The sequence below is a fragment of the Neodothiora populina genome (genome assembly GCF_041146345.1).
Source record: "Neodothiora populina strain CPC 39397 chromosome Unknown canker_contig_13, whole genome shotgun sequence".
Taxonomy (NCBI): Eukaryota; Fungi; Ascomycota; class Dothideomycetes; order Dothideales; family Dothioraceae; genus Neodothiora; species Neodothiora populina.
Genome location: NW_027191402.1, coordinates 406838 through 428425, shown reverse-complemented (window position 1 = coordinate 428425; position 21588 = coordinate 406838). Strand labels below are relative to the sequence as shown.

Below are 21588 nucleotides of genomic sequence, written 5' to 3'. Positions count from 1 at the left end.
CGACGAAAAACATGGCATACACATTTGTCTCTGCCCCTGCTATACTAATCGCAGAGATTTTCCGAGAATGTTCTGTCCATCAACTTGCACCAATCTGACAGGTTCTTGAATCCAGCCAATGGTGTAAAAGGCATATAGGCTACGCAATACGCTTTCTCTAATTGATCGTTCAACTACCTGGCCTTGGTCCTCTCTACATGTGATTTGTATACCAAAGTGATCAATACCCTGTTTATTCACCTTTGTGCGCCTCCTGCTGGGTTAGCAGTCGCCACTTTGCTTCGTTGATTGAGATCATGCTCTTGGATTCTACCCTCTCGAGACAAGCATTACATTCATCACAACCCAACAATATTGAGCGCTGTTGACGTAGCCAACAGGTTCACACTATCTAGACTCAGATGGGTGTCCAAGATTCTGGAAACGCTTATATGCGCTCGGATTCGCATCACTACGATGCCGACCAACCTGATGTGGATCAAATTGCCCCTAGCAACAGAAGACAGTCGTTTTCTGCGCGAGCTGGCCGAGAAGCAGCACAAGTACGTCCGCATCATGTGGATAGTGCAGACGCCATGAATAACAATAGCGCCGCTGTTCGGCGCTTCAAAAAGACACGGCAACCCTACCCTCTGGACACTAGCCAAGGACAACCCGCATCTTCTTACCCTTCAAGTGCACGCAATCAGACTCTGGACCCTCCCGACCACATCCTTCGTGCGCATGATTCTGAATCCAGATCTCCTCTTTCTCCTCTCAGCGGTTCGAACCCACGAGCACGGGAGGCCAGACGTCGAAGTTCTGTCCCTGATAGGTCCCCACTCCAGAAATTAGAAGGTACACTGGACGATATCAGTAAAGAAGAGAAGCGCGCCAGGATGGAAAAGGCTGAGCATCGTGCAAGAGAGAGGAGGCTAGAGCGAGCGACCGCAGAAGCAAATCAGTCGCGAAGGATGGATCACCAAGTTCGCACGCCCATGGACTCGTCAAAGGTAAAGCACCGCCCACCTCAGGATTCTCAGTATGCTCCCTTGGAGGGACCTATATCGTCAAGCACACAGGTTCCGGCTGGCCAAGACCCACGCATCGTTGATGCCAATCATCGTTTCAGGCGCGCGTCCGATGCTCTGCGCATGCAGAATCGTGGAACCGCAGCGGACGAGGTCGAACCGCGCGCTCAAGAGCCGGCCGGTGTACCGCCTCAGACTGTCAATAAGTCGGGGACATATGATGGGTCCAGGGGTGTGCCATCTGCGAACTATCACCAGATTGGACGTGGCGGGTCCATTGCTCAGTCTGCAGTCATGCCCTCCAGATCGGGAGTGGTTAACGACAATAGCAGAAAGTCGTTGGAGCATAGCGAGGCAACGGTGGATAGGAGTACAAGTCGTAGACTGCAGAAAAGATTGCTTCCTGAAACCCACACCTCCCAGAGTACTCATGGGAGAAATCATGCGAGTCCATCTAACGTACACCCTGACTACAAGAATCTCACGAACAGCGACGAGAGTGCAGGCATGCACGAGGGCTTTAGTCCTGTTGCACGACATGCTCTACCAGCAGCTGACCCGCGTGGTCATACCCATCACGTCTCGTCACCTCATCCTGCAATCTCACAAGGCCATATGAGAAAAGAGGCTTCTCATCCTCGAGAAATGCTGAATAATTTGCGCAGGGCTGGTATTGCCAAACTTACCCTCGAAGACCTCGCGATAGATGATACGTATAAGTCATCGCGAAACTCGGCCTGGCGAAACAGCAATCGTGGCAACGGCACCGCTTCCTATGATGGATCATACAAAGAAGAAGCAAAGTCATTTCGCCCTCCGCTCTTACTCAAGTGTGGCCCCCTGTTGCGATATACAGGTCTGCGACAAGAGGCAGCAGCCAATCCTGCTCGCAGCTCGAATCGCGAGATCTGGCGAGGTAGTGTGATGATTGTGACAGCGGACAATCGATCCTCGTATGAAGCCGTCCCCACACTTCGCCTCTTTTCTCAGCCAATGGATCTGCTTGCACCACTGCCTACGAGCGCTAAAGACCCGTCTCAAGAACTCCCGCTGGATTACGATGATCCGATTGCTGGACAGATCAAGGTCTCGAGAATCGGAAATCCGCTTTTCGTGAAGCCTGTTGATTACATCGACGAAGGCGCGGACTTGTCTCGAATAGAGGATGACTCGGGACTGTTCACAGTGAATCAGCTGCAAGATGATATATCTCAAGGCAATTCTCCTGCGGATAGTGCAGCGAATCGGAAACGCTCACGCATTCGACCCACAGATGGAGAGAAGGTCGGCAAGTTCCAGGAAGTCAAAGCAGCTTGCTTGCACGCTGAGCAAGGCACGACTTTCTGGAGATTCAACCTAGAGATCGAGCTTGGCTCTACACAGAGACGTGTGGCCTACAGAATCAACAATGGACCTGCAATTGGTTTCTGGGTGCCTGCCAAAGGCGAAAGCATGAATATCATGTTTCACTCCTGTAATGGTTTCAGTCTCTCCGTTGATCCAAATGTTTTCTCCGGTCCTGACCCGCTGTGGAGAGACGTACTCAACAAACATCAAAGCAAGCCTTTTCATGTTATGCTTGGTGGAGGCGACCAGATATACAATGACGCAGCCATGCGAGATACTGAGCTTTTCAAGAAGTGGACAGAGATGAAGAATCCAGAACGCAAGCGTCACGCAGATTTCACGGAAGCAATGCATGATGAGCTCCAAGCTTTCTACCTAAATCGTTACTGTATGTGGTTCTCGCAAGGACTCTTTGGCCTTGCCAACAGTCAAATCCCGATGGTCAACATCTGGGATGATCACGACATTATCGATGTGAGTATTTTAGCAGACGCTAGTACTTTGGGCACAATCCTGACTAGAACTCTAGGGCTATGGTTCATATCCACATCACTTCATGAGCACAAAGGTTTTCACTGGTTTGGGTGCTGTAGCATTCAAGTATTATCTACTTTTTCAACATCAAAGTATCGCGGCCGAAACACAGCGTGAAGAACCATCATGGCTACTAGGAGCTTCACCTGGTCCATACATCCATGATTTCAGCCGAAGTATATTCATGAATCTCGGCAGAAGCGTTGCTTTCTTGGGTCTAGATTGTAGAACGGAAAGGATGCGAGATGAAATCCTTTCGCAGGAAAGCTACGACATAATCTTCGACCGCTGCCGAAGAGACATAATAAAGGGAGAAACAAAGCATCTTGTCGTCTTACTCGGAGTCCCGATCGCCTATCCGCGCCTGAATTTCCTGGAAAACATCCTAACATCGCGGGTCATGGATCCGATCAAAGCGATAGGCAGGACTGGTATATTGGGCGGCTTTGTCAACAAGTTCGACGGTGGTGTTGAACTCTTGGATGACCTAGACGATCACTGGACCGCAAAACATCATAAATCAGAGCGCAATTGGTTCATACAAGAGCTTCAAGAGCTGGCCGCGGAGAAATCTGTTCGCGTGACAATCTTGGGTGGCGACGTTCACCTAGCTGCTGTCGGTCAGTTCTACTCGAACAAGAAGCTGGGTATCCCAAAGGATCGAGATCACCGATACATGCCAAACATCATCTCATCCGCAATAGTCAATACTCCACCTCCGAATCTGATGGGAGACGTGTTGAACAAGAGAAACAAGATACATCATTTGGATGTGGAAACTGACGAAGACATGATCCCCATGTTTGAGGAAGATGTTGACGGAAAGCCTCGAAATAACTTACATCTCCTTCCGCGACGAAACTATTGCACCATCTGTGAGTACATACCAGGGTCTAGCCCACCACCTACACCCGATGCGACGGCGCGAAGGCCTGATATGTCGTGGGACCGATTGGAAACCAACAGCAAGGATCGTAATTATCCGCCAGGGTCAATGAAAAGGACTTTATCGCTCAACGGTGGGAGCTTTCGACCTGGCAATCTCATCCGCCGCTTGTCTGGTTCACGAGTGCGTACACCCGCCGATAATTCCCAGTCTGAGTATGGTCAGCCTCGTGCATCCCACGATTTGTCTGGGCATGCGGTTATGGACTATAGTAGTAACGAACGTGGCAATCCTCATCCGGATGACAACCGCAACTCATACTTTCCACCAATGTCTCCGTCCGCGCCTGGCCCTCGACCATCATTTCGTAGACGGCTCACAAATCTCTCCGATATGGCGCTCAAGGCTGCTGCAAGAGGTGGACCCAATGGTAATGTTGATGGCCAGGAGTCGAGACGTATCAACCTTCAAGGTGGTCTGGACGTTGCCCTAAACCTCGAAGTCGACCAATTGGATCCGGCTGGCATTACGAGGTCATATCGACTTCTGGTGCCCGCACTATGGTACGAAGGTCAAGGAGACTTGAACACAGCGAGGTTCAAATCTAGGGGCGCCTCGATGATGGATCGTTTCAAAGGAAAGAGACATGACCGCGACGATGAGCTGAGCTACAGCGGGACAGAGAGCGACAGCAGAGGCTCTAGTGTTGATGAGTCTACTATCAGGCACCAGAACAGAGAGCAGACAAACACAATTCCTCCCGTTAGGGGGAATGGCAACAACCTTGCTATACCTCCATTACAGAGAAGACAAATCGGCAACAATACTGGCCCTCCCAGTGGTGATACATATATCAATCCGGCCCCAATGCAGCACAACGCTGCAGCCGCGACGAAGCAACAGAATATGTCGACACAACCGACATCCTCACCCCAAGCCTCGCATTTCCAAGACAGAAAGTCACAGGACGAGCCAGGACGCAGCAGAGGCGGTATCTTCGGCTTTCGCCGCCGCGTTAATCCATCCAGGCAAGAGTATAGCGATTACAGCGACGACAGCTATAGCACTTCTGGATCTGAACTAAGCAGCATGGAATTAGAGCAACAGCCGAGAAGGCGGGTGGGAAACAGCAAGTCCGACCGTTTACGGGGCGTTGACAACGACAGAAGCGGACCGTACATTAGGGGGGGACAGAGTAATTACGAAATGCCTGAGGCACAGTCACAACAAGGCATTAGTCCAAATAGTCTAGCGTACAACAGCGACAGCAAGAAGAAGAAGGGGTGGAAGATCTGGAAATGAGTTTGAACTGCACACCTAAACGTAATGATGGAGATGAAATGAGCTGCGCAGACATGAATTACCACTAGTATTGTTTCTATTACTCGATTAAAGCAAATCAATGCACGTTGATCAGATCCACTTCCTATTCCAAGTGATGGCATCTACGCATCACAGTCGAGCCACAAGCCAAGGACCCGCAACAAGAAAAGGGCTAGAAACAAGAGGTATATATACCACTCCAGTCCCGGTTGTCCTCAAGCAACGAAGCCAGTTCTCACAGAGAACTAGATCACTTCAGACCTTGCCGGGGTAGCTCAATCGGTAGAGCGTGTGGCTCTTATGATCATAAAGAGACAACCTCAAGGTCGCGGGTTCGAGCCCCGCCTTCGGCTATTCCTAACTACAAATTGCTTTCCTTTTTTGTCTTGTTCTGGGTATCTCCCTATTCATATGGACAATTTTTTTTGTTCTAATCTTGGTGTTTTCTTCTCTTGTGGTTGTCAATGGTCTTGTTTCCAAATGTCTATACGTATCGGCGTCGTAAGTAGTCACATACTGGTGGTCAGTGGGTGGTGGTATTCACTCTCGTCTTCATGTATGGTAACCCCCTCGAAACAGCCGAGAGAATTTACGTTATCTGGATACTCGATCCGTGTATTTTAGTTGATATATCATTCATAAATCACCATGCCCTATTCTGGTTCGTTCCATGCCATGTGCACCCTGTCACTCTATCAGAAAGAACTGCGGAAGATATGCGGCAGAGACGCAAACCACTAGGTTCAAAATCTGTTTAGGATGTAACGAACAGGGTCGCCCTCTAGAATCGACTATATTGTATGTGACGTGTAGATCTAATCGAATGTGAATGCGCCTCGAAATGATGCAAGAACTAAACAAGTAGGCAAAGGCTTTGACTGATAGCCCTTGATTTGGAGTCAATAACAAGAGGCGGATTATCGATGATAAGAGGTGGGATGGGGGATATGGGATATGCATTGTCTCTTTCTTCAGTCATAGTCACATGGGTTGCTTGAGAGTCGACGGTTTTTACTGTTTCGCATGTGCTGGTCGTATAGGCTGTGCTCTTGGTATATGTGTCGACTGGCTCTTTAGATGGGTAAGTGATATTCTTGTGCTTCGTATACCTCTAGTCTTATCTTCGTCTTTTGGATTCATTTTGTTGTTACATCTCCAGAAGTAGAAAACGCTTCCGCCTGGAACTAAACAAGTATCCGCCAGACAGCGCGATCAGGCTTACGTTCATTGTGCTTCTCTTCCATACTTTTGAGTCTCTTGATATGCTATTTCTTCCCTTTACCCGGTTACATATATACAGGAAAAAGGGACCAATTGCTGCCGGACTCGTACTCCTGACAAAAACACCTAGCGAACAGTATGCTGTGATATGCCCGACCATGCTCTCTTTCTTCTGATAATAACATCAATTCGGTCCATCCAAGATTCCACTTTCCTTGAGACTGCGGAACAACTCGGGCTCGAGGAATTTGCTGATCGTGACGTCTTCAGCAAGACCCTTTCTTCTTCTTGTCTTCATGACAAAATCCCGCGCCGTGGCTTGCGCCGACGCGGGCTCGAGCGGACGGAGCTTGATGGATTTGTCGAGTGGGTCGCCAGGCACGATACTCCAACGGTCGAAGACGAGAGATACCGTTGCCTGTCCTTGAGTGTGTATTCTGAGATCGGTCTCGAAACCGAATGAGTCGATGACGGGTATTAGCCCGTTCACCTTGTACAGTGGTGTTCCGGCGATTGGACCATCTTGCAAGACGTGGCCTCTTCGTCGAGCCAGGACTGTGTAGAGACTGCTGACCGCATCGGCAGGTCCGATCATCGAACAGCTATACACGGGCTCCATCAGTCGCGGGCTGGCCATCAGGAAACTGCTGTAACACGCTCGTCGTGCCGTGGGGATGATCTGGCCGCCTCCGCGGAAGATTGCCTCAGGCGCGAGACTGATGTCGGTGATCTTGAACTTGGTGTTTCGGATAGGCTCTTCACAGAGCGGACCTTCTCTCGTGCCCCAGGCGAAACCTTGGCGAATTGTGTCCCTTACGCTCTTCAACATCTTCTGGTCGACAACTCCGGGCAATGTATCGTTCTGCAGGATGTTGGGACCCATATCGTCAGGTCCGAAAGCCCATATATTTCTGGCAGCCAGAATATCATAGCCGTAATTATCCTCGAAGAACTTGCTGACCTTGCGAATGGGATCCCGGATGTTCACCCTACCGCGCTCGATGTCCTCGGCGATGCCCTCATCCAGAGGCTCTGCCACCATGGTGAGCTTGTTCTTCTTGTTTGGTGTGAGTGCATAGCATTTGATAGCCGAAGTCTCAACAACGGTCTCGCAGAATCTCGTCACCGGGTCGGAAACCTTGACTTCCATAGAAGCATACATGCGCCGTAGATCATGCAAGACGCAGTCCATGTATAGCTCTCCCGTACCAAGAACAACGTGCTCGCCAGACTCTTCCACTTTCGTGGTGATGAGCGGGTAAGACTTGTTGATCTTGCGGAGACCGTCAAGCATCTTTGGCAGCTCTGAAGGATTAATGGGTTCGACGGCGACCTTGAAGACAGACTCGAAGAAATGCTTCACCGGACTGAAAATGTAGGCGTCCTCGTCGTCGGGCAGTTTCGGCGCGACAATGGTTGCCGACTTCACAATGGAGTTGTCCACGCCGCCGAGGAGAACAAGATTACCAGCAGGGACGCCGCCAGTGGGGATGTTATAACGAGACTCGGCGATCCAGACGTCTGAAATAGTGGCCATGACCATGTCTTCCTCATCCTCGATGGTATAACCTTCTCCCAGGACGCGGACCTGCTGACCAGGGCGGGCAGTACCACTGAGCACGCGACCGAATGCATTGAAAGCTGAAGCATCAGTGGTGTTGAAGAGCTTAGTGATGTGAACCACAAGTGGGCCATCCTGGTCGCACTTCAGCATGCTCTCGGCCGTCTTGGTGTCGCTGGGACCAGTGTAGTACCTGTCCAGCTTGAGTTTGGCACCTTCGACTGGCGAGGGCACATGTTGCACAATCATGTCGACAAAACCAGCGGCGGGACCAAAGAACTGCGCACAGGCTGCTCGGAGAAGCTCGTCGGCGTTGGCACGTAATTGCGAGGGTTTGAGATAGATGCCGAGGGTGTCCAAGGTTTTCTTCAAATCTTCAGGGCTCTCACTGATGGTATGCGAATACAATTTGTAGATGGGCTCGAGGACAAAGTTGACAAAGGAGCGCTTACTTCGCTCCTCGGTGCCTTTGCGAGTGAAAGTGCGACGCTGCGGATTGAAGTAAATGTCACCCCACAAGCGGCGACTGAATTGTACCACGTCCAAGGGGGGGCTTTTCGGATTCGAGGCGGCTTTGGTGGTCGAGTAGGAGTCTGCATACATCTGTGCGAATGAGGGTAATGTGAAGCACCAACCCATGCTCGTCGAGGCGAACGCAACATTTCCTCGTTCCGGACTCAGACGCCAACGTTCTCCTTGTCCAGGCACTGCGTCTTCGATGGCGGTGTTCACCTCTTCGATGACGTGCTTGAGCTTGAAGTAGGCATCGTTGGGAGGAAGTTTCAGCTCGAGGATCAGGCGGTCGACCTTGTTGACGACGAGACAGAGAGGAAGCCCCTCGAGGACCGCATGTTTGATGACTTTTTCCGTCTGTACCTGCACACCCTCGACAACATCGACTACCAAGAGCACACCATCGACGAGTCGAAGCGAGGCAGCGACCTCGTCGGCGAAGTTGACGTGGCCGGGAGTGTCGAGGAGATTGAACAGATGTGACTTGCCCTTTGTGCCTTGCAGGACGAGAGACATGGGGGCGGCCTTGATGGAGAGACCTCTGTCGCGCTCGAGGAGATGTGTGTCGGTATAGCGTAGCTGCTGTTCGCGCGACTGCGCATGCTTGGGCATCTGCGGATGCGCGTTTGGGTGGGTCTGTGTGACCAGCATATCCAGGAAGGCCGTCTTTCCGTGATGTAAATGGCCGGCGATGGCAATGTTGCGCACTTGATCAGGGAAGTTCATCAGATCCGTCATGAACTCTCTGGGAAATGAGACTGGCGGCAGGTCATCCTCCTGGACGGCGAACTTCTTCTGCACCACAGGCTCGATGATGGGTTGGGAGAGTGGCTGTGTGTCCTCTTCTTGCACCATGGTCTCGACATGTTCGCCATAGACTTGATTTGCGGTGGGATAATACTGTTTGTCTTCGTGCAGCACGACTGCATTTGATGGACCTGGGTCTAGATTGAGAGGCAGACGGAATCAGCGTTGCTCAGAGTCGTTCATGAAGACAATCCGTATTCACCATCGCCATCCACTTCCATCAACTGCTGGTCGTCGACCTGATCGGCCTCTTCATCGTCGTAGAGGTAAGCATCGCCAGTCGCCTGATCCTCAATCTCCTCCTCCTGCTCAGACTCTTCGGGTTCGCCGATGAAGTTACCGAACCTGGTCTGGGTCAGCAAACGATTGCGCGCATACAGGGTCTCAAGAAAGAACAGGACTTACTCGTCGTAAAGGTCATCCATGATGGCTTGGCTGTCGCTGCGACGTGATGGAGAGATGAGGGAACCGGAGAGTGGAAGATTTACTTCCTGCCTCTTTCGTTTGGTTGACGCGATCGCGGGAGATGAAAGAGGAAGTCGAGGCAACTCGCGCGACACAAGTTATGGGGGATCAATGATGTATGAGGGTTGTGACTATAGAGTATTTCGGATATGGACTCAGGTTGTTCTTGTCAAGACAATACAGCTACACGCTAAGGTATCTTACAGTAATTACTGATCTTGGATTATCGCGAACTACCTTACAGTACGGTACTTTGGTATTGACTCGTGTGAGGTTGCGGAGGCGCTCGCTCATTATTCAGTCATATCCGACGGAGGACGTTGAATCGCGACTACTAATTAGTGTACCTTATCTTGGGACGGTACTTCATGTTCACTGCCGTACAGAGAGACCCTACCATGAATGCATGAAGTTGTTGTGACCGGGCCACGTCCTACATGACTGGATTTACATAATCTCAATCATCAGTCAATAGCTTCTGGGAACATGATCAGGTATTGTCCCTATCAAAAAGTTGAGCTGTCGTTGCACAGTTGAATGAAATCAAGAACCTGAGCCAAATCATCGAACCATATTCCCCGGTACCGCATACTGTTCTGTAATATACTGTACTGGATTACTGGATCTGCTCGCGTGGGGCGGCGCGCCTGTTGACGATTGTCTCTGGCTCTGGCTCTGGCTCCCTTACTGTCATTCCACTTTACTTTCGTGATTGTCTTCTGCTTTCTGCTTCCTCTTATTCATTCTTCCATTCCGCACAGGTTCATTGCTCCTCTCACTCATTCTCGCCATGGCTCCTCCTCCAGTTTACATCGTCTCCGCTGCCAGAACGCCCACGGGCATGTTCCTTGGGTAAAATTATCCCCCCCTCAACCCCTGCCCCTTCCTGACAGTTGCTGCCTGAGTATAATGGTGAACTCTTTCGAGGGAGCTCCGAATCGACCAATCTTGCGCTTGACTGACGTCTCTGCTAGCTCCCTCTCCAGCCTCAGCGCAACCCAGCTCGGTGCTCACGCCATCAAGGGTGAACAAGACCTGCTTCTCGCTGCTTGCCAACACACCACTGACGCTACACAGCTGCCGTTGAGAGATCCGGTGTCAAGCCCGAGGCCATTGAGGAGGTCGTCTTTGGCAACGTTCTTTCCGCTAAGTGAGTAAACACAATGCCTGCTTGCGCCTCAGCCAATCTGCGCACTCGCTGACGAGTCTCCCCTTCGCTTCCAGCCTCGGCCAGAACCCTGCTCGCCAGTGTGCCCTTGGTGCAGGTCTCGAGGAGTCCACCGTCTGCACCACCGTGAACAAGGTGTGCGCATCCAGTATCAAGGCCATCATTGTCGCCGCCCAGACCATTTTGACTGGCACTGCCGACATTGTCGTTGCTGGAGGCGCCGAGTCCATGTCGAACACCCCTCACTACCTCCCTGTCCTGCGCAATGGCGCCAAGTTCGGCGACCAGACACTCGTCGACGGTGTCCTGAAGGATGGGTTGACCGACGCCTACAAGAAGGAGCACATGGGACTGCAGGGTGAAGAGTGCGCAGCGGAGCACTCCTTTTCTCGCGAGGACCAGGACGAATACTGCATCAGAAGCTACAAGAAGGCACAGGCCGCCCAGCAGGCTGGTCTGTTCAAGGATGAGATCGCCCCCGTTGAGGTCAGCGGTGGTCGCGGCAAGCCCAACATTGTCGTCGACAAGGATGACGAGCCAAGCAACGTATGTTTGTTCACCATAATTCGACAGTTTCACTTTGCTAAAACACACCGCTTCTAGTTCAACGAGTCCAAGACTCGCACCTTGAGACCTGTCTTCAAGAAGGACGGCACTGTCACCGCCGCCAACGCTTCTCCTCTCTCAGACGGTGCTGCCGCCGTCGTGCTTGTCTCCGAGGCCAAGCTCAAGGAGCTGAACCTCAAGCCCATTGCCAAAATCCTCGGCTGGGGTGAGGCTGCTCACAACCCCTCAAAGTTCACCACCGCCCCCGCTCTTGCCATGCCCAAGGCTATGAAGCATGCTGGCATTGAGCAGAGCCAGGTAGACGCTTACGAGATCAACGAGGCTTTCAGCGTTGTCGCCCTTGCAAACATGAAGCTTTTGGGCCTCAATGAGGACAGGGTCAACATCAACGGTAGGTCATGCACAACACTACGCAACAATCACGATCATGGACTGACACAGATACAGGCGGAGCTGTTGCATTGGGCCACGCCCTCGGCGCCAGTGGTGCAAGAATTGTTACCACCCTCATCAGCGTTCTCAAGCAAAAGGACGGCAAGATCGGAGTTGCTGGTATCTGCAATGGAGGTGGTGGTGCTAGCGCTCTGGTTGTGGAAAGCATGTAACGAATTGACTCACCGCACGAGTCTTGATGCCCCAAAAAGTTGTAGATATCCCCAAATCATTGTTACACAGTTACTGCTGTACCTTTTTCTCATTGAAACGGACCCCCGCATTTTTCGTGTCAACCGAAACGAGAGCTTGCGACCCACGCGTTCGTGTCGCCGCTTTGGGGTTTATCCGGACCTATTTTTATCCCGACCTTACGGTACCTTATTTGTTGTCGCGAAAGGGAGTACAGTACATACTGTAGGTAGATAAAACATAAGATCAAAGCATAGATCGGCAGCTCGCCATCAATTTTCACACGAGTCGCACGCAATCCGTCATGACAATGTCGACCTCGAAAGCAGCAGAACCATGGCACGCAGCCTTCCCCGCTCCCAGCATCACTGCTCCTCTCATGGCACGCAGGCGGGCCATGCAGATGCTGAGCCTGAAGGGTGTGGCCGCCGTCTTGATCGTGGACGTGAGAGGTATCGACCTTGAAGGTGAGTGCTCACGCGCATATTGTGTCCTTTGCGAATCACGAGGAAGACAAGACAAATGCAATGCGCAACAAGCTGATTTGATTCAGGCGGTATGATTCGGGGAAGCCTCAATATACCCGCAAAGGGTAAGTATCATCACTACTCAACATTTGCGCATGCGAGCGTTCATGGACCCATATGACTGATTACTGGCTTTCTGCAACAGGTTTCTGGTGGAACAGAGGCATATTGTAAGTGGGCACCACATAATACCACAGCGCCACCAAATCGAGTACCTCGTTGACACGTGATAGATATGAACTCGCATACAAAGCAGGTATATAGCATGAAAATGCGCTTTGCGAGTTTGGTGGCTTACTTTGATAGACCTCCAATGGGTTGTCTTCACTTGTGGTAAGATAGACTGCGGCATGTCATTTGTCGTGCTTCCCATCCTGGCGCAACTTTTCGCATTCTTCATCTGCGACATTGCGCGATATGACCGTATAGCTCACACGACAACAGGTTCATCGAACGGAAGAGGCCCTCGATGCGCATCTTGGTTTCTGTCATACGTCCGCGACCAGATGGGTGATGAGAACATGCAAGTCATGACTCTTGAAGGTCAGTCGCATTCGCGCTACTCTGAATATTGCATGTACGGCTGATCATTTCACACAGGCGGGATCAACGGCTGGGTCAAGGACGGGCCTCAGTACACAAGACTCATGGACGGCTTCGACGAGCAGCACTGGAAAGATTTCTTTGCTGAAGAAGACGCCACCAAGACTTGCAATCAGCAAGCGGGAACGACAGAACAGCCGTGATGATAAGACTGAGCGCCATACTTGACACTTGTAGCTGGATCAACAATCATGATTCGTCCAAGACAGATCAGCTCCCACAACGCAAATAAGCTGGCCATCGCATCATTACTGACGTATATACGCGTTGCGCCGCAGTGTCGCGTTGCTGCTGGAACGCCCAGTACAGTATAAAGCTTCCCACGTGTGTTATAACGGCTGAAGAGACGTTTGCGCGGTGTTGCTGTGCGTAACGTGGGCAATAGTCTGCGCATTACCCGGAGAACAGTTCGTTCCCCGTTCACATGAGCTTGTTCGAAAAGACGTTGCGAGAGGGCAAAGGAAAAGGCTGGTTCGTAGCCATGGTGCACGAGTGACCAAGACGATTTCGCAGCGTAATCCTTAAGTAATTCGTATGTCGCAAATGGTGTATACTTTTCAACTCCTCGTATTCAAATTTTACTGTTCTTTATTTCGCGGCATTGTCATTAGTAGGTCCACTCATAGTAAAGTTAGTCCCATAAGCGCAAGGTACCACGGCCATTCAATCATGCACGAATCGACTAAGGTAAGGTGACTGTGGCCCGTCCCGTATTTCAAAGCTGCCGTTAAACTTCGCTTCATAATTGCACTCGTGCTACAACACCTGTGGTACTGTAGTCTCCTAGCATACCTCACAGATCTATCATGTCCGTGTTCAAGTCTACAGGTATAACTTAACGCATTGCTAAAAATGATCCGTGGGATTCTCCGGATCTAGTGTACGCATTGCATCGGACAGCGTAACAGTAGAGACAGGCCATTTCGTACTCAGGAGGCGCTCGAAGGTACGTACAGCACGCCGGCAGCTATCTACAATACTGTGGAGAAAAAACCCCATGCTCGATGGCAAGATTCTCTGCTTGTTCCCAGGCATGTTCTCCTTTTTAATGCCGTCCAGCCCGCATCGCGTGTGGATATCGCGTCGCCTCGCCTTCAGTGTGCGGTGCGCGCCTTTTCTGAGCCTTCTCGTTGTGTTTGCGCACCGCCTCCATATTTCTTGGCACCGACCACATACAGCATACTGGTTCCTAGATGAAGTATACCTCAATTGCACGACGTGCTTTCTGGGCATTTGGAGTTACCATGGCCATGCCATCTCATCCGTTCTCTTGGCCGGTTGTCCATGGCGTTGATGATACTAAGATATACTGCATGCGTGCGTGTGCTTGCGTATGCACTTCCTAGCACCATCCCTGGCCGTTGTACAACGGTTGTGAGCGTCGAATAGTCGACTGGTAAAAGGGGGACAAGCCTATCCAGCCCACCGCAACCGTTAAAAACTCCTGCCTCCCATCTGAGCGAGATGTATGATATAATAATGACTTGGTAGGCCCCGTGAGATCTTTCCTCTTCACTCTTTTCACACAGCTCTGCTGTTCTCTATACCCTATCTATCATCTGATATTACCACACATTATGTCTTCTGCTCTGAAGATGCCACTCTTTACCTTTTTGTTTTCGTTGCTGTTCATCGACTTCTCCATAGCTGGCTATGTATTAGAAGATGACTACAGCCCTTCAAAGTTCTTCGACATGTTCTCGTTCTTTACATGGGACGATCCGACACATGGTTTCGTCAAATATGTTGATCGACCGACTGCAGCGAGCAGTGGTTTCATTAGCACCACCGGAGAGTCCATTTACATTGGAGCTGACTACGAGAACATAACCCCCAACGGTCGTCCCAGTGTTCGCCTGACAAGCAACAAAGCCTACAATGCCGGATCCCTCATTGTCCTTGATCTCAGCCATATGCCTGGAGGAATCTGCGGCACTTGGCCTGCATTCTGGATGGTTGGGCCGGATTGGCCCTCCAGCGGCGAAATCGACATCATCGAGGGTGTCAATCTTCAATCTGCCAATTCTATGGCATTACATACAAACGACGGGTGCTCAATCACCAACAACGGCAATTTCACAGGCTCGATCAACACGGATGATTGCTACGTTCAAGCGGCAGACCAGTCGTACAATGCCGGTTGCTCCATTAGCTCGTCCAACTCTGACTCTTACGGTACCGACTTCAACGGCATTGGAGGAGGAGTTTACGCTGTGGAGTGGACCGAGGCAGCCATCAACATCTGGTTCTTCACGAGGTATCAGATCCCCTCCGACATTGCGGCAGGTAACCCCAGCCCTTCTGCCGAGTGGGGAACGCCTACTGCTCAATTTCAAGGCGGCTGCGACATCCCCGAGTTCTTCCATGACAATCAGATCGTCTTTGACTTGACGTTCTGTGGAGACTGGGCTGGCAACGTGTGGGAATCGTCGACTTGCAGCGGTATGGCACCCAGATGTGATGACTACGTAGCGAACAACCCTGCGGCCTTCAAGAACGCGTACTGGTCGATCAACTCTCTGCAAGTTTTCCAATACAGCGATGTAGCCTCTCCCGTCACCTCCAGTGCTGCTGCGTCGTCGACTTCTGCTGAGGCTCAGTCCTCCTCGTTACCCGTCTACCCTACGTCAACCGCCGGGTCCTCGACGTCGTCAGAGCGCTCATCGTCTTCGAGCACAAGCTCAGCGGCAATGTCATCAGAGTCCTCTTCTCAAACCTCCTCGAGTCAGACATCGTCGTCGTCGTCTGACCCGTCGTCGACTTCGTCTGGCTCATCCGGCTCTAGCACGTCCACAGGCACTTCCTCTTCATCTTCTTCTGATAGAAGCTCAAGTAGTGCAACTGGCACCTCGTCGAGGAGCAGCTCAAGCTCCAACTCGTCTTCGTCGCCATCGTCGTCGTCGCCATCGTTGTCGTCATCATCATCTTCGTCGTCAAGCGGATCCTCGTCGGTCAGCACAAGCGCGACAGCCTCGTCTTCACGTGTGAGCAGCAGTGCTGCAAGCAGCAGTGCAAGCAGAAGTACAGGTACCTCTGCTTCGACGAGTAGATCCTCCGCCCCAACTCCCAATCTAGCCGGAGATGGTGGCAATTCCGTTCCCACTTCTGTCGCCGAGATGTTGGCTAAAGTGGAAGCCTTGGCCGACGACTGGAGCAGCACAGCCCCTGCCGTGTGGCAAGACAACGTCAACGAGCTGGAAGACACCCTCGAGGTTGCTGCTTCTCAAGCAGCCGCCGTGTCTGCCAAGCTCCGCCAGAATCAACGACGACACCTACTGCATCACAAGAGGAGGCTCAGCGGTCACTTCTGATCGTGCTGGACAGTCTTGCGTGTTGTTGTTTATGGTAAACTGATTCCCCCTTCGCGTTGCTCAACAAATTTGAATCATGGATGTGGTTCACCAGTATATAGTATATGTAGATAGCAATATAATCAAAATAGACCGCTGTCGACTGGTTCGGCAAGCTTTTTCTTCAGAAAGTTTTTCATGTTCATTATTCGTTTGTTACATTATCGTGCGTGGAAGTGACGCTAGAGGTATATTATACAGTATGTGCTGCTTCTTCCTCGTCACTGTGAGTCGGTCGCAGGCAGCCGATCACTCAATCTCCATCGCGTCCGGGTCGTCTTCAACCTCTTCGTCATCCAGTAAATAGTCTTCTGTGTCCAGACCATGGGCAATTTCAGGGTTATCCGGTCCTCTGCTGATCATCTCAGCCGCATCTCTTGCCGACTTGTCCATGGCTCTCCGTCGCGACTCCAGGATAGCCTTGCGCACGCTGTCCTTTTCCGCCGGCACCGATAGGGAAGACGGCACGGCGTACAGCACCAATTCCTGACCCTTTGTCAGCGACGAGCTCGCCGATGATGATGAATTGGCATTGTCATTCTCTCCTGTCAGCACGTGCTTGGGTATTTTGCTCAGCTGCTTCTCAATGTCGGGCAGGAATATCAGTCGGTCTGGTTCCGAGGATTCGATGTCGGATAGTTCGTCGTCGAGGTTGTGAATGTACACTCGGTCTTTGGTGTCGTCGAGTTGCATATAGTCATCTTCGGTGCCTCCTCCTGACTTTGTGTTTGGTTTTGGCTGCTGCGCTTGCTGCGCTTGCTGCGCTTGCTGCTGCAGCTGTGCCGGCTGGGTCGGAACGGGGACATAGAGTCTATTGTTGTTGTTGTCTACAGAAGAAGCGTCAGTGATTTTCTAAAGATGTGTAAGACGTCTAGACAGTAAACAGTGTGACAAACCTAGATTTAGTAAATGAAAGCGCTTCGTGAATCGCTGGTCATCGTCCACAGAATCATCTTGGAGACGCTTGATTCCACGCGGTTGTGCTTGTGTTTCTCCGTTCATCACCTCCGCTTGAACACCATTCATTCTGCCTCACCATCCCAATAAACGCCTTATCCAACACTTTGCGCGACCTCGGCAGTTATTTTATTCCGAAATATAGAGAATCAAAAACAATACAAGACGAGAGGCTGCTTTTCGCGTATAATCTAGGTCTCGCTCTGGTCTTGCAAAAGTGGATGCAGATTAAGTGGGCGAGCAGTTGCGGACGTGGATTGACTCACGCCGAATTTCCGTATCACCACTTGAAGCCTAGAACTTTCCTGCACCAACGATTGTTCACATATCGTTCAATAACCACAACACGACCTCTCAGCATGGCTTCTTTGACGGAGAAACAGCTCCAGTGGCCCGCTGCCAAAGTTCGAGATACTTTTCTCGATTATTTCAAGAAGAATGGCCACACTTTCGGTAGGTCTCTTGTTTTTTCCCTCCCGCTTGATTAGCTGCTCTGTGGCCCCAGCAGCAAGAAAGCAGCGCCACGCCACCCATATAGCAGTAGGTTAACGTAGTCATAGTGCCATCTTCTTCTGTTGTCCCTTTGTCGGACCCTACTCTCCTTTTCACCAATGCTGGTATGAACCAGTACAAGTCGATTTTCCTTGGAACTGTCGATCCCCAGTCTGATTTTGCGCAATTGAAGCGTGCTGTCAACTCGCAAAAGGTATGTTTGCGTGCCTCGCGAAGCAGCCAAATCTATTATTTTTTCGGCTTTCTTTCTTTCCTCGACCTGAATGACTGACTATGACAAAAGTGCATTCGCGCTGGTGGTAAGCACAATGACCTTGACGATGTCGGCAAGGACAGTTACCATCACACTTTCTTCGAGATGCTGGGTAATTGGAGTTTCGGTGACTACTTCAAGAAGGAAGCCATCACCTGTTCATGGGAGCTTCTCACCAAGGTCTACGGCCTCGAGGCTGACAGACTTTATGTGACTTACTTCGAGGGTGATGCAGCTGGTGGTCTGGAGCCTGACTTGGAAGCCAAGGAGATGTGGAAGTCTGTCGGTGTCGCCGAGGATCACATCCTTCCTGGTAACATGAAGGACAACTTCTGGGAGATGGGCGACCAAGGTCCTTGTGGACCCTGCAGTGAGGTCCACTATGACCGTATCGGAGGCCGCAATGCTGCACACCTTGTGAACATGGACGACCCCAATGTGCTCGAGATCTGGAACAATGTGTTTATTCAATACAACAGAGAGTCTGACAAGTCATTGCGATCGCTGCCTAACAAGCACGTCGACACTGGCATGGGATTTGAGCGTCTGGTCTCGGTTCTTCAGGACGCAATGTCCAACTACGACACTGATGTCTTCACGCCCCTCTTTAAGCGCATCCAGGAAATGACTGGAGTCCGCGAGTACCAAGGCAGATTCGGCGAGGAGGATGCTGATGGTATTGACACTGCTTACCGTGTCGTCGCTGACCACGTCCGTACGCTCACATTCGCCATCGCTGACGGTGGTGTGCCGAACAATGTTGGACGTGGCTACGTCGTTCGTCGCGTCCTCCGTAGAGGCGCTCGTTACGCGCGCAAGTATTTGAACACTGAGATCGGAGACTTCTTCTCCAGGCTCGTCCCCACCCTCGTCGAGCAGATGGGTGGCATGTTCCCTGAGATCAAGAAGAAGGAGCAGGACGTCAAGGAAATTCTCGACGAGGAGGAGCTGTCCTTTGCAAAGACGCTTGATCGCGGTGAGAACATGTTCGAGAAGTACGCCCAGCAGTGCAAAGACCAAGGTCTCAAGGAGTTGTCTGGTGCAGACGTATGGCGCCTCTACGACACTTACGGTTTCCCTGTGGATCTCACCAGCCTAATGGCCGAGGAGCGCGGTCTTGCCATCAACGACGAATCTGTCGCAGAGGCTCAGGCCAAGGCCAAGGAAGCAAGTAAGGGCGAGAAGAAGGCTGCAGTCGGTCTGGTCAAGCTCGATGTGCACGATCTGGGCAAGCTCGAAGGCATGAACGACGTGCCCAAGACGGACGACAGCCCCAAGTTCGGTCGCGCGAACATCAACGCCAACATCAAGGCAATCTACTACAACAAGCAATTCGTTGAGAGCACCAAGGACATTCCCGAGGGTGAGCAATTCGGTCTCATCCTCGACAAGACGAACTTCTACGCCGAGCAAGGTGGCCAGGAGTTTGACACAGGAAAGATTGTCATCGATGGCGAGGCCGAGCTGGACGTCCAGAATGTCCAAGTGTACGCGGGCTACGTTCTTCACACTGGACAAATGACCTACGGAAATTTCAAGCTCAACGACACTGTTCTCTGCGAGTACGACGAGCTCCGTCGTCACCCCATTCGCAACAACCACACTGGTACCCACATTCTCAACTTTGCGCTTCGTGAGGTTCTCGGTGACGAGATCAACCAGAGGGGTTCGCTCGTCTCTCCTGAAAAGCTGCGCTTCGATTTCAGCCACAAGGCCGCCATGTCGGACAAGGAGCTCCGCGAGGTCGAGGACAAGAGCACTGCCTATATCCGTCAGAACGGTGTCGTGTATGCTCTTGATGTACCTCTCAGCACTGCCAAGCAGATCAACAGCGTTCGCGCCGTGTTCGGCGAGACCTACCCCGATCCTGTGCGTGTTGTCAGTGTCGGTGTCCCCGTCGAGCAGCTTCTCGAGGACGTCAGAAACCCCGAATGGTCGAACGTCAGCATCGAGTTCTGCGGAGGTACCCACGTCGACAAGACTGGCGAGATCAAGGACCTGGTCATTCTGGAAGAGAGTGGTATCGCCAAGGGTATCCGTCGTATCATCGCCGTGACTGGCCAGGCCGCACACGACGTGCAGCGCGAGGCCAACGAATTCGCAGAGGAGATTGCTCGTCTGGAGAAGATGCCTTACAGCGCCGAGAAGGAGCAGAAGTGCAAGCAGATCCAGGTGCAGCTCAACCAACTGGCCATCTCCGCAGTGACCAAGAGTCAGCTCAAGGAGCGATTTGCCAAGATCACCAAGGTAAGTCTCTTTTGTTCTTCTTCCTTCCTAACAGAAACCACTAAAACACTACACACAGGAAAACACCGACCACCAAAAAGCCGCCATGAAGGCCGAGAACAAAAAGGTCATGGACACGATAAACGAGCACTTCACCAAGAACCCAGACTCGAAGAAGCTCGTCGTGCGCCTGCCCATCTCCGCAAATTCAAAGGCCCTGAGCGAGGCCTTCAAGGCCATCAGCTCCAAGAACAAGGACAAGACCATTTACCTGATCGCAGCCGACGACGAGAAGGTCGCGCACGGCTGCCACGTGTCCGACGACGCAAAGGCAAAGGGCGCAGACGCCGTCAAGTGGTCGAGCGCGGTCGCTGGCGCTGTTGGAGGCAAGGCTGGCGGTAAGGGAGCGACCAGTCTCGGCCAGGGAACTCAGGTCGATAAGGTCGATGATGCCCTTGAGCTCGCTCGTAAGTATCTCGAGGATCTGGGTATCTAGATTGGTTCCGGCTTCAAATATCACATGTAGTAAATGTTCATTTTCTCCATTCTCTGAGACAGGGCAGGAGCTGTGATCGGCGTCAATATCCTCCTGTTTTGAACTCCCTTCTCCTGTTTCTTATCGTAGCACAAATGACGAGAGTAGCCATGAGATTTCATCGTACCTCAAGTCTCGAGCCTCACTCGTCGGTGCAAGTATCTGTCTATGTATGTATATCCCTACCCAACATGTGTAAAGAATTAAACACAGAAAAGTGGCAAGTCAAGATCACATATACACGTGTCCTGGAAACAACAAAGGACAGAAAGTCGGAGATGCAGCACGTAAGCACAAGTGTTACTTCGAGATCACCTCGACATCCATCATCAGAAGAACGTAAGAGATTATCGCTCGCTTACACTCACACCCACCGCTTCCATGCACATCAACAGTAAAAACGACGTGAACATCATTATTCCAGCTACAGCATAGAAAGTTCAGCCATAGTAGTATCACCCAAAGCGGGCACTTATCTTCTCTTCTATATAGAGTGCTGGTTTACTATACTCTGCTAGGAGAGTGCCCTGCTGGGTAGATGGCGGGACGGAGACAGGGTTGCCCTCGATTATCCAGACTTCGTGTAAAAATCCCTTGA

General features: G+C 51.4%; 7 protein-coding genes across 8 annotated transcripts; 5 read left to right on the top strand and 2 right to left on the bottom strand.

The window, feature by feature from the left end:
- Nucleotides 1-401: 401 nt before the first annotated feature.
- On the top strand, nucleotides 402-5079 carry AAFC00_001740 (uncharacterized protein; the record flags this gene model as incomplete). The annotated part of the gene is made up of 2 exons (XM_069340967.1): nucleotides 402-2831; nucleotides 2887-5079. The coding sequence occupies 2 exons, from the start codon at nucleotides 402-404 to the stop codon at nucleotides 5077-5079; spliced, it is 4623 nt and encodes a 1540-aa protein (XP_069204479.1).
- Nucleotides 5080-6505: 1426 nt separating this feature from the next.
- Nucleotides 6506-9627, bottom strand: AAFC00_001739 (uncharacterized protein; the record flags this gene model as incomplete). Its single annotated transcript, XM_069340966.1, has 3 exons — nucleotides 6506-9339; nucleotides 9405-9547; nucleotides 9608-9627. 3 exons carry the CDS (start codon nucleotides 9625-9627, stop codon nucleotides 6506-6508), a joined length of 2997 nt encoding a protein of 998 aa, XP_069204478.1.
- An 830-nt stretch (nucleotides 9628-10457) lies between these two features.
- Nucleotides 10458-12007, top strand: AAFC00_001738 (uncharacterized protein; the record flags this gene model as incomplete). Its single annotated transcript, XM_069340964.1, has 6 exons — nucleotides 10458-10519; nucleotides 10642-10691; nucleotides 10745-10817; nucleotides 10892-11381; nucleotides 11439-11793; nucleotides 11850-12007. 6 exons carry the CDS (start codon nucleotides 10458-10460, stop codon nucleotides 12005-12007), a joined length of 1188 nt encoding a protein of 395 aa, XP_069204477.1.
- A 329-nt stretch (nucleotides 12008-12336) lies between these two features.
- AAFC00_001737 (uncharacterized protein) lies at nucleotides 12337-13299 on the top strand (the record flags this gene model as incomplete). Its single annotated transcript, XM_069340963.1, has 7 exons — nucleotides 12337-12493; nucleotides 12580-12618; nucleotides 12699-12723; nucleotides 12787-12809; nucleotides 12860-12886; nucleotides 12998-13096; nucleotides 13154-13299. The coding sequence occupies 7 exons, from the start codon at nucleotides 12337-12339 to the stop codon at nucleotides 13297-13299; spliced, it is 516 nt and encodes a 171-aa protein (XP_069204476.1).
- Nucleotides 13300-14733: 1434 nt separating this feature from the next.
- Nucleotides 14734-16467, top strand: AAFC00_001736 (uncharacterized protein; the record flags this gene model as incomplete). Of its 2 annotated transcripts, none has more annotated exons than XM_069340962.1 (1): nucleotides 14734-16467. In XM_069340962.1, the coding sequence occupies one exon, from the start codon at nucleotides 14734-14736 to the stop codon at nucleotides 16465-16467; it is 1734 nt and encodes a 577-aa protein (XP_069204475.1). The 2 variants fall into 2 exon arrangements, with proteins under 2 accessions (XP_069204475.1, XP_069204474.1); XM_069340961.1 differs by having other exon boundaries at nucleotides 14752-16467.
- Nucleotides 16468-16755: 288 nt separating this feature from the next.
- AAFC00_001735 (uncharacterized protein) lies at nucleotides 16756-17532 on the bottom strand (the record flags this gene model as incomplete). The annotated part of the gene is made up of 2 exons (XM_069340960.1): nucleotides 16756-17333; nucleotides 17403-17532. 2 exons carry the CDS (start codon nucleotides 17530-17532, stop codon nucleotides 16756-16758), a joined length of 708 nt encoding a protein of 235 aa, XP_069204473.1.
- A 290-nt stretch (nucleotides 17533-17822) lies between these two features.
- AAFC00_001734 (uncharacterized protein) lies at nucleotides 17823-20951 on the top strand (the record flags this gene model as incomplete). Its single annotated transcript, XM_069340959.1, has 4 exons — nucleotides 17823-17916; nucleotides 18024-18169; nucleotides 18260-20476; nucleotides 20535-20951. 4 exons carry the CDS (start codon nucleotides 17823-17825, stop codon nucleotides 20949-20951), a joined length of 2874 nt encoding a protein of 957 aa, XP_069204472.1.
- Nucleotides 20952-21588: the final 637 nt, after the last annotated feature.